The following is a 12,392-nucleotide window of genomic DNA, read 5'->3' on the forward strand; positions in this document are numbered from 1 at the left end:
GATGTTGAGTGTTTTCAGACCATTCATATACTGCTCTAACCCACTTAATTTTGCTGTGTTGGAAGTCCATTTTTCTAACTTCTGGGGCAGGCTTCATTAGTATCACACGACAAGCATGTGATCAATGACAATATGGAAGGATTTTATTGCCTTGTCCACCTTCCTAGTGGGAAGTTGTAGCATAGACAGAGACATTTTTTTCTTGGAACTGCACAGCAAAGTCTGGACACACAGGTTGCCACAAAGGACATTCCAGTGAGATACTGTGAAAACATAATGCACCATGAGGCTGATTGGCCATTGAAACTGGTTGTCCCACGAGTTTTTGAAATCTCCATGCATTGAAAGCTTGAACAGAAATACCTGTGAGTAATTTTATCTAACTTTGAAGTTATACCTTTCTTTGCGGTTAGCCCCGTCTTGAGCAAGAGCTTGTATCAGGTGGAGGTCCCTTGCAAGCAAATTATCCCTTGATTCTCTGATAGATCGGCACTGGGTCAGCTAAAGACTCTTGAGGATGTCTTCACAAAGAGTGGTGCATGAGATGAGGTCACTTGTGGACTTCTGTGAATCTGCAACATCTTCAGAATCCCTTTAAATTTGCCTGAGCAGTGTTTCCAAATCATCCAGTCTGTTAACTGTGTTCTGCATTCCTCCAAGAGTATGAACTGTACCCACAGGACAAGTTACACCTGCTGACTGTCACCTTTGCAGCGAGATGTTGCAAGATCGTTACGGCTTAAAGGCTCCCCCAGGGACTCATTTCCACCTGCAAGCATAAAAATTATTCCAAATACCTATCATCTGATCTATCCCCTCAGATAGTATGGAACCACTGGAAATTGTAGAATTTGAAGCTGTTTTAAGTTGATGTTTTTCTACTAGAGCCTGGCCCCCTGCTGTGCAGCATTACAAATTTAGTTTTGTGTGTTTTTCTATATTTGAAAACAAGTTTTCAAATTTATTTGTGCTCCCACTCTGGAAACTGTGATTCGGAGATGTGCTCAGTCAAATATGGAGGGAACAGTGGAAGTGACAGAAACACCCTACAGCTATTTTGCAAGTAGTGGCACTGATGCTGCCAGACCCACCTGGGCATTTTGGCATTGGTGCTCAGGAGGGGCTGTGTGTGTATTTGTGTGCAGTACTGAGGACCACACATCGCAGCAGAGTTGCAGTGTGTGTTGGGTTCTGGGAGATGTCTATGAATAACCTTCTTCAGTCTACAGGTACCTGGGAAATGGAAGAAGTTAGGTACTGGAAATGTCTCCCATGCATATGGTTATTTCTGTGTAGGAGATGAGCTCCTAGAGTATTTCATCTGCCCACTTCATTTCTCTGAGAAAATTTTTTAACACTACATTTTCCATTCCATTGATACGCAATGCACTGTGTAAAATACCAAGTAAATATGGTTCCTAAGAGCCTTTTTTGTTGCGTGTTCTAGGCTAATTTGAATTGAATTAAGGCTTTAGAGAACTGAGGAGGTTGGTCTTAAAACTCCATTTGCTAAAATTATCCTTACACACTTGAACATAATTGTACTTGGGCCAAAGAAATATGAAGAAAAACATGAAAATGGTTTTATGACAGAACAGTGCTTTCCAAGTTTATGAATTTTTTTTTTTAATATCACAGTATTTTTCTAATTTATACATTTTAATTAGGTCCAATCAGATATTGTATGCACCCAATGAAAATAATGCATCATATATATGTATTAAATATATTCTTATCACAGAATAAGTTGAGTTGGAAAGGACCTACAGGGGTCATTGAGTCCAACTCCTGGCCCTGCACAGGATATTCCCAAGAGTCACTCTGTGTGCCTGAGAGCATTGTCCAAACACTTGAACTCTGTCAGGTTTGGTGCTGTGACCACTTCCCTGGGGAGCCTGTTCCAGGGCCCAAACACTCTCTGGTTTAAGAACTGTTTCCTAATATCCAACCTAAACCTCCCCTGACACAACTTCAGGCCATTCCCTCAAGTCCTGTCATTGATCACCACAGATAAGAGATGAGTGTCTGCCCCTCCTCTTCCCCTCATGAAGAAGTTGTAACTGCAATGAGGTTTCCTCTCAGTCTCCTCTTCATGTAACATTTGCATATTTTATGTATGCTCATTCATGTCCTAAATATGATCTTTTTCTGAAAGTAGTCATTGCTGACTCAATTTCAATGCACTTTTTATCTAAATGCTTGTTTCACAATTTTTTCATGCACATAAAAAATATTATTTATTGAAAGTTGTTATAATAATGGTGTACCCTTAATTACAGAAGTCTTTATCTTACATGATACAAAACTGCAGATTATTTCTACTCAGAGATAAAGCACTGAAAGAAAGAAAAAACCTATGCTTTAAACATCCATTTAGTCACAGTTCTGCACTGTTACTGATAAGGTTTTCATTTCACTCCAGTGCTTTATCTACTCTGTATGGTTAAATTGAGCAGAAGTGTTCTTGTCAGCAGAGTTTAGGAAAAATCTGGTATTCAAGGAGTTTGTCTGTGTAAGTGTATTACTGCAGAGACATGAGTTGATGCATTACAAAATCCCCTTTGGGTGTATCCATGTTTGCACTGTAAAACAAAGTTCTTGAAACTAAAAGTTAAAAACACACTTGGGAAAATTTGGATTTTTCTACTGCCATAGGCACTGCCTTTCCTCTGGTATAATGATGAATTTTCTATAAGCACAGAAACAACAGACTTCCATATTAGGTCATATTAATATGAATACAAATTCTACAGCAAGAACATGCTGGAGGCCTAAATAAAAATTAAAGATATTTGAGTGAAGCAAAATCAGTATACTGTGGATATTAAAAAAAATATAATTAACCACTTAAGCATGGAAAAATTATGGCAAGGCAACACACAAAGTTTTATTTTTTATTTTAAAAAATTAGAGACTGAGGCACAATAGTAATGTCACAAATGAATAGGAAATTGCTTTGATGATGGTTAATAAGACCTCTCTGACTTTCTGGAATGTATAAGCAATTTTTTAGTACACTTTACAAATTTAGCAAGCTATAAAAACATAAAACCAGTTGTTGTTAAATGCACTCTAAAAAGCTAGGTTTTCTTAAAACGAGACAAGAGATGGAGTGATGGTCCCTGCCTCTACATTGTTGTGTTTGTTCCAATGTTTCAATAAGAAAATGAAGTCACTCAAATTTGATGGAATTGTTGCATTGATGGTTTTTGTTTTTTCTTTTTTTTTCACAGATTAAGATGCTTGGTAAAGCAGCTAGAGAAGGGTGACATTAATGTGGTGGATTTAAAAAAGAATATTGAATATGCGGCATCTGTGCTGGAGGCAGTTTATATTGATGAAACCAGGTAAGTCTGAGGGGAAAACAAAATGAAAAGAATGTTGCAAATTGTGTTTTAAAATCTTGCATGCAATTGTGGCTGGCATGAGCTGAAGGTCTGTACACATTAGAAGAAGCATTTGTGGCTCTTGGGTCTTATAGTGGCAAGGTTAAAGCGAGTAAGATTCCAAAGGTCGGATGTAACTTGTCTGGAAAGAAGTGCTCACAGAAATGAGTCCGAATAACTGGTCAGTAAATACACAAATTAATGAAAAGCTGTGATTCATCTTCTAATGTTTGATTCTTAGTTTCTGTTTATTGTTAGCCGTATTACTGGCAATCATGTGGGTTAATTCCAATTAAAATAGAAGTTCTAAGTATTTGGCTTCTTGAAAGAATTTTAAGATATGGACAGTATTGAAATTAGCTAGCTAACTTACTGTTTTTCTTTCTGCACGCTGGCCTTTCTAAGCTTTTTCTAAGCAGAATGGTCTTGTAAAGATGTCTGCCAAAACTTCCCCAGAACCACTGGAGTGTGCAGTGTATGTCCCAGTTCTACATTTAAGAATTATTTTATGGACCTAACACTCTGTGGTGTGTGTCCTCCCCTCCCCTTGCAAATCTATGTAGCTGATACAGTGCTTGAAGTACTGTTTCAGAGATAAACCACTAATTATTTCTCCATACACCTCCCAAACACTGGGATTAAATGGGTGTAGTATTCATAGCTCTTTCTGAGTAATAGCACCAGGATCAGGAAAATAAATTGAGATTTACTTAGTTTCTAAACTGGGGTGGCTTCTGTGGAAATGAGTCGTAGTGTAGCAATGAGGAATCCAGTCTTTCTGCCTCTGTGTGGGAATATCATGACAAATAGCAGACATTTCAGGCACAAAGAAAAACTGGTACCACTGACAATACATAGCTCTGGCAGCAATGGGTGCATTGTTTTTGCTGTAAGCAAATCTTTAAGTAAGCTAATTGCCCTCATACAACTTGATAGCAAGATTACTAAACTGCCCAAAAAAACCCAAACATATAAAATTTTATAGTGATTTTCATAGTTCTCAGGTTACTTTGCTAATCCTAAGGCCACTCTGACCTCCTAACGGTGACTATTTTCAAAAATTCCACTGCAGTGTATCAACACAGTTTTGCTCTTCCGTAGCTCATTGCATAACAATGTTTAATAATAGTTATTTATTTCATCCAGTATTTTACAGAGTATTTTGATTTTTCATGGTACTAAATCAGGATATACTTGAGACAGGTATCTTGTTTTGCTCTTATTTTTTGAATACTTGATTTCACCAAAGCAACCTCAGAGTTTGTAGGCCTACCAAATTTTGATAGCATTCCTTATATAAATATGCATTAAGAATATATTTTATGTATATCTTTCCATACCTATATAGCTATATTTATGAAGTATATGTATGTAGACATATAAGTCAAATTATGCTTTAAGTAATATTCAAAAGTGAGACTATAATGAAACCTACTCTTCTATTTTTATTCTTTTAATTTTAGTGGTTTGTACTTCAATATTGTATCTCCTTATTGTTCATTTTGGTTTACACTATTTGATTTGGATTTTAATTTCTCTTCCTTGGACTAATGCAGTCTCCGTGAAATTCAGAATCAGTATAATGTGGGTTTTTTTAACCTGGTGCTCTTTGTGTTAAATTTATCCTAAAAATAGAGACCAAGGCTCCACGTCTTAGTTGGACAATATTATGTATGGTTCTATTTTAAATTTTGACACTTCCCCATCAAAAACAATTGAGTTATTTATTGTGAGCCTGAGAAACACCATAGTTGCCACTGGTACTTTCATAGTAGGCTCTTTTCCATGGCAAGCTGCAAAGATAATCATGTTTCAAATAGCATGACCAGCGTTCTGTAGTCTAAGTCTACACTCAAAAATCTAAATGCACAAAGAAGGTCTCTCGAGTTCCTGGGAAGCCAATCCTTAATGAACAAAGCAGTGTATCATTGACTCAAATGCCGATGGAGGCTGAGTTAGCTTGTGTGGTTGCATTTCTCCTTGTTCCCCCCAAAGAATGCAGGTTCTTTGTCTTGCACAGAGCTACTTCTGTGGGAGTCTGGAACTGAGTTAATTGCACTCATTAGTGATTAGAAATAATAGTTTAGATCATAAGCAAAATGGCCCATTTCTGCTGAGCCTGAACTTGCAATTTTATACATGGCAAAGTTCAAATAACTTTAGTAAGTTTCTTACACATGAATTGCTGTTCAGTCAGTGTCTGCAACTCACATGAAAATACCCATGATTTCTATTTTAAGCCCAGTCTTGATCCTTGGATTTTGTCCTGGTAGATTTACTGACCCATTGCTTATCCTAGCAGAGGAAGACCTCAGCTTCAACCAGTGATCTAAAATTGAATCCTGTCTGTGGTGTTCTCTTCTTCCCCACTTTTCTGGGCGACAGACCTCAATATCAGCTGAGGGAAAGGTCTTTTAAATATCTCTACAGACAGGAATAGCACTCTACAGATTAGGAATAGAAATAAACAGAGAGTTTATTACTTGAATCCTCTTAACTCCTCTTTCTGTTATGATATATATTCTATGAAACAGGGTAATAAAGTGGTCCTGACAGTGGTCCCTCACTTATAGCAGAAGGATCTCCTGCAATTCTTCACAGGCACAGAGAAGAAAAAGGCAAAAAGAAGAGTCAAAACTAAATTCAATAAAGAGATCCAAGTATGACACATCTCACAGAACATGGTCAGCAAGGTAGCCAAGGATCAAGGAAGAACCTGGTCTCTTCCACAGCTCCAGGAAACCATTTGTGCTACTTAAAAATTAAATCTCTGGCATTATTCTGGCAAAACCACTTTTCTCTTTTTAAGCCTGAGGTTTTTTTCAGTGAGCAGTTCCAATTTCTTCCAGTCGAAGATAGCCATTTTTTGTTCTGGTATACCATTATTTCATTTGAGTTTCTTGAAAAGCCTGTATCATATTATAAAGTTGTGTGTGCACATAGAAGAACATTCAAATATGTAAGTTAATGGCATATTAAATCTTTATTTAAAGTGCAACAGTCAGCTGCAAATATCTGTAGAATTCACACCCTTTAGCAGAGGATGAAATATTTTTTTCAGGTCCTCTGACTTTCTCCTTATCTGCTTCTCTGTTTCTCTACACTATAGCCATTTATCTGAGCATTTTTTGTAACTATTTACACATACTCATTGCCATTCTTGAGCTTTCTAAAATGATATGGAGCTGTGTTAGGGGCAAAAGCAGAGAAACAAGACAACAGATTTTATTTATGAAGTTCTGAGAGTAGTCTTCTTAGGAAGAGGGATAGGCAGTAGGGATAACCTTCCAAAATGAGGAAAAATTGGTTTGGGGCAGTGACTGTCATATAATATATGACATATATAATAATATCTCTATAAAAGGTTCTGAGCTGATGGAAAGTTGGAAAGCACAGACATCAGGCATCAAGTAAGTGCTGCTTTCCTATGAGTTTCATTATCTGTGGCCCCATGTCACTCAATAAGCTTGTTTAACAAGCTCTTTTTTGGACTGCTGCATCTTTCAGTGCTGCACTAAACTCTTCTGTGAAGGAGATCTAACACTCTGGTAGCTGAAGCAGAGGTTCACCATCAGCTGAAAACAAGCAGAGAAACTGTCACAGTTCCAGTCCCTCAGCAGATCTGCTCTGTGGAAGAAGTTCAAACTTAATAGGTGTTATAAATAATTCTGACAAATCTTGAAGAATTTTCTCCATTAGTACCTGCCACTTGGCTCAAGGCAATGGAAGAAGGATATTTAGAGTCAAACAGGAAATAAATACAGCCTGATAATTCAGTCATGACAGCTGTTCCGTTCCTTGTAAATGCAGCTTTTCATTCACACTAACTGAAAAGAAAATAAATCAAATAAAATCTAGATGGAAATTACAAGATGAAAGGAAAAAAATGTATTCCAAAGCTTAATAATAATAATAATAATAATTTATTGTGGAGAATACTTTTATGTTGTTCTGAGTAAAATCAGACCAGTTTATTCCAATTATGTTTTATTTTTAAATGCCTTAATATTTTAGAAAGTATACTTTATTTCAGGAGGATATTTATCTGTGCTGTTGCAGTTCCATACAGGGTTTTTGTTTGTTTCAGGCTGTATAATGCCCTTTTAATAAGGCTTTAACCTCTTGAGAACTTTTGACTTAGAAGAGACTGCATTTCAGTAATGCATGAAGTAGCTCTGTATTATATAGCTACTAGGTTTTTTGAGCATCTTTGATTCAACAAGGCAAAATAACAAATACAGGTTCATGAAGAGAAAGGAAATGTCATTAAGGGTGACACTGTAGAAAAATATATCTGCATGAGAGCTCTGGAAGTAGTGAATGTATTTCAATGACACTACAATGGCAAACACAGTTCTTAATAAAAAGCTCTTATTTAGAAAAAAAGTACACATTGTGATATGTATAATGTTAGCTAAAAAGGAGGTCATTAAACCTGAACTTTGGGACTGCTGTTGTAATAAACACCTTGGACTACACTGAATTTCCACTGTACTACTCCAGCAATGCTCCAAATATTTTTTTTTGTTGTTTTGGGACTTAAACAGGGACAAACACATCCTCAAATTTTGGACAAAAAGGAAATAGTTTAAATTGCAAGACAAAGAGTTTTGTCATTTCTTCTCACCAAATGTCTGTGTGACCCTTCAAGCACACTGTGGAAATATCTGTGATAGGAACATGCCACGTGTGTATCTTTGCCACGTGAGGTGCAAGGAGACAGAAAGGAGCAAATGCTTGACTGGATCCTGGTGCTCCCTGAGCTGTGTGTTGTGGAAGTGGGAATGGAACTTAGCAACAGCCCAACAACTTAATGAAATTCTCCCGTTTCCAGGAGATTCTGAGGTGAAGAATGGTCAGTATAGCCTGTTCTTGGGCAGCTTTCAGTATGCAGTTTGGGTTAGGTTTGCAAGCTGGAGAAGGCTGTTGCCTGGCGTTTTCAAGTTCTTCAGTACTGCAACAGAACCCAAATCCATGGCAGCTACTCCATCTTAGGCTAGGAATTAATATCTCAAAAAATAATAAATTGTGATGATACTTATTTGATAACCCTGTGCTTTCTTTCACTCTCTTCTAGCCATCAATATACATTTAGCAGCTTCCTATTTCAAATGAGAGCTAAAGTCAGTGAAGGATCCACCTTTAATGTTTCTTATCATATGTAACTTTCACAAGCTGTATTTTAGTATCAGTGTTGCAAGTCTCTGGGCTAGCACTCCATAAGTTGCTACTGTGCATCTCACAGCAGGAAACTGTTCCTTGACGTTGCAGGACCATTGGCACTCTGTTCTCACCTGTAGCATACCAGATGGAGCTGACTTTGTGAGTCACAGAGGTTTCACTGCTTGTAAGGCTCTGGTTATGGCAGAAACTGTGCCAATTCAGACACTGATACCTATGCAGGGACACCAGCAGTGATGGTCACACCAGAAAAATGTCTTTGATGGTGCAAGGATTGAGAAAGTTAAATTTTCTTACATCAAAGATAAGTACATATTTTTCAAAACTTAAAAAAATATTTATTCCAAATCTCAACCTGAAAAGACAGATTAATTTGTTCATTTATACATTCACAGAACAGTGGGCTATTCAGTCAATGATGTAATTTATTTTTAAAGATCTAGAACATATTTCTCCTTAAAATTACCTTTCTGGGAAAAAATCTATGAATATTAAAGAACATAATCTGCCTAATGCCAAGGATAAAACAGGTGGAATGGGCTGTTCTATTTGGTAATTATTTGCCACATGAAAAATATGGTCTGTGTGATTCCTCTCAGAGCTGGCTTGGCTGGGGAGAGATTTGAAGTGGCAATTATTTAAGCATGAAGTTAAATTTTAATCTTGAATATTCGGTCAAGTTTGCTGAGCGTGTAATGCTGTCCTCCATAGCCAGCCTATGGTTAAATGTGCTCTGCCTGAATATGTCAGAAACAAATGTACCATTTGAAGTAAATAATTCACTTTATCCATTAAGGGAATCTACAATTGATACTTTTGCAAAAGCTGCTATTGAGAAAAAGCTTATTGTGTTGAGATTAATTCAGTACATTCCACGCTTATAAAAGCTTAAAATAAGCCTTTGAAATCTTTTGTACTAAGCTAACGTGGCTTGGTTTTGTTGGTTTTATTTTTTTCTGGTTTTTTTTTCTGAGAGGAAAGCTTACAAGAGAGTTCAATTTATATTAAAAAATGCATTTAAAATCAATGAGAATCTATTAAATTCTGACTAAAGCGTCTCAGTTGAGTTAGGGTATTTAATAAATGCCCAGCATCCCTTTTCCAAAGTTATTGAATTTTTCTGTTTCAAAGTTTTTGCTGCTGATTTATTTCTAAGTCATGCCCTGAATTAGTCCCTGCCTTACAGAAGTCCCAGAATACCATATCAAAGCAACTGAAGAGAAAAGGAAAGGAAAGGGAAAAGAAAAGAAGAGAAAAAAGACACTGGCTCACAGCTGTACTCTGAAAAATGATATTTGTTAATCATGAGTATCCTGAGCTGAATCTTAAGATTGTTGTTGTCCTCTGGTATATACCTGTGTATTTCTGAATAGGCAATACCTATCAGCAAGTGAACATTTCCAGTAACAATGGGCCTTCCTACATTACTTCTGTCGTAATGCCTGTACTCACACAAAATTATTTTCCATTTATTTTAATTAATTGGTAATTCTTCATATGAGGACAATTCTTCTAAGAATGTGCTAATTTTATTAGTACAACAAGTTGGCAAATTCATAATTTCCTTTAGAAAGACCTTTATGTACTAAATATGCCCCTCATTCATTTTTGCAATTTGTTTATCCTTCATGGGAATCAAGAGAAACTTCTAGTGGATGTTAGTGGAAATTGTAATGGGCTATAGAGGATGGAAATATTGATTGAATATATTGATTCATGCTTATTCAGGAAGATAGTGAGCTAATAGAACTAAATAATTGATTAAAATATGAGCTGACTATTTAGACTATAAATTCTTCTGCATCCTAGACCTAGAAGAGGGCTTCCTTTAATTCACTCTTAAGGGCTTAATTAATTCACTAACTGGCAAATAGCTAATACTACCTTCTCAATCTCTCCTCTGGAAATCTTTCACTACCTCTGTTAGGCAGCATGACTGATCAACAAAGATGGATTTTTTTCCCCCATAGCCATTATCTGATTTTAATTTTTTAAATTTTGTTTTCTTTTTTTCTCCTCCATAGTACATCTGATCTATTCTCAAGGGAAAAGAAATATACTTCTGACTAGTGCATTACTATATTTAAAATTCTAATTAAATGAACAGAGAGCTAGAAATTATCACTACTTGAATTTTGAAAAATTATTTTTGGCAAAAAACACAGTACTGTGACAAGAAGATCAGGTTATTAGTTACTATGACTGCAGTATTAATTGATTGCTAAGCTGAAATGCCATGGGCCATGTCTTACTTATTCCCACAACTGTCAATGAAAGTTCTACTCATGGAATGAATAGAATTAAATAACCCAAGCCTCCCCCTCTCCTTCCCACGCATCTCTCTTCCTCGTATTGCACCTATTTAACAAGCTAATGATACATGAGCAAAATAAGTGTATGTAACCCTGAAATTCTGACTTTGTGTTCAAAAAAGAAGCATTTTCTGTGGCACATTTTGATAGAACTCTTTTTGTTGTTTTGTTTTCTAGCATTTTTGGGTGTTCCTTAGCTTCATGGAAGAAAAATTGAAGTGTGTGCCTTGGCATCTATTAGTATATATATATTTAATTAATTGAGCTGGGATGTTTGAGTTCATGCCTCCCAGTTGAATGACGTTTATCTCAGTAGAGTTTTACTTTAAGACTGACTGTGGAACATCTATTTAGCTTTAAAATGGCTGAAATCTCTGGTCTTCAGGTTGGTTGATTTGGAGGATCGGACTATGGGCCTTGTAGTCACTCCATTCCAAATATTTGCTAAGCCAGAGGTTCTAGCCTTGTCACAAGTTCATTAATTTGTCCAATGATATTTTTGAACCTATGTGGCAGTTTTGCATTTTTTGAAATGTCACAAAATTATAGTTTAAAAATTATATTTTGCAATTTAAAATTACAAGTTAGATTGCAAAATCTTGCAAAAATCCCTGTAATATTTCATAGGAAGTTCAGTGCTTTGAATGTGTGCCTTTGTTTTGAACCTGTCTTTTGATATTATTTGGTCTTCATCCTCTTTTTTTTTTTTTTTAAAGGCATAGCATGCTAGAATGGTTTGGAGTGAGATGAATGACTAGTCCTTGTTTCCTCTCCATGAATATGGTTTCAATTAGGCACCTGAAAGAAACGAATCCTTTTTGAGAAGTTATTAATCGTTTGTGTTGAGGGATCTGTAAGATTTTGTGCTCAAAAATTAATTACATGTGTCACTTGCTTTCCTAGTTATTTAAGTTAGAAGCAGAGCCACTGAAGCTCTCTCCTCCCTGGCATGTTGTTCAGTCATCTCTTTTCAGAGAGCAGTGGCCTCATGAAAATTACAGAACAAATGAACACTTACTTCAAATACTATTTTCTCTGTTCTGTCTTCATGAAGTAACTCCTGCTACTGTCATTTACAGACTGAATAGTCCTCCTACTTTACAGATGAATGGTTAAAAACATTAGAGAGACTGCAGTGTGTTTTACTAGTCTTAATTTGTACTCCAGTGGCTCATACCTGAGAGCTCCGGGCTTGGTCCCAAATTTAGATCTGCATCTGCTTATAGCAAACTGATGTAGAGCTCTGCTTCCTGCCCCACAGGTGATGTGGAATATCCTGGCTGCTGCTCTGAGGCAGCCCAATGCCCATAGTCCTCTAATTGGGGGAATATTTTAATCTCATTTGAGTAACAGTTGGAATAGTAACAAAAATATGTTTTTTCCTTATTATACTAAAAATACATCAAATGTCAAATATTCTTCAGAAATATAAATGTACTGATTTCTCCAGGGATATTTGAAAACAGTGTTAGACTAGTACAGATTTAAGTCGACTGTAACATAGGTTTTCGTT

At 36.3% G+C, this 12,392-nt stretch overlaps 1 protein-coding gene across 4 annotated transcripts in view; it reads left to right on the forward strand.

The window, feature by feature from the left end:
• The window catches only part of PDE1A (phosphodiesterase 1A), a 210,568-nt gene that overhangs the window by 151,666 nt on the left and 46,510 nt on the right, over nucleotides 1-12,392 (forward strand). For all 4 annotated transcript variants that reach the window (XM_069022309.1, XM_069022308.1, XM_069022307.1 and 1 more), the window contains one exon: nucleotides 3,234-3,347. In XM_069022309.1, the coding sequence (XP_068878410.1) occupies nucleotides 3,234-3,347 (114 nt within the window). The remainder of the gene's footprint in view (nucleotides 1-3,233; nucleotides 3,348-12,392) is intronic.

This window comes from Aphelocoma coerulescens, chromosome 7 (assembly GCF_041296385.1).
Source record: "Aphelocoma coerulescens isolate FSJ_1873_10779 chromosome 7, UR_Acoe_1.0, whole genome shotgun sequence".
Lineage (NCBI taxonomy): Eukaryota > Metazoa > Chordata > Aves > Passeriformes > Corvidae > Aphelocoma > Aphelocoma coerulescens.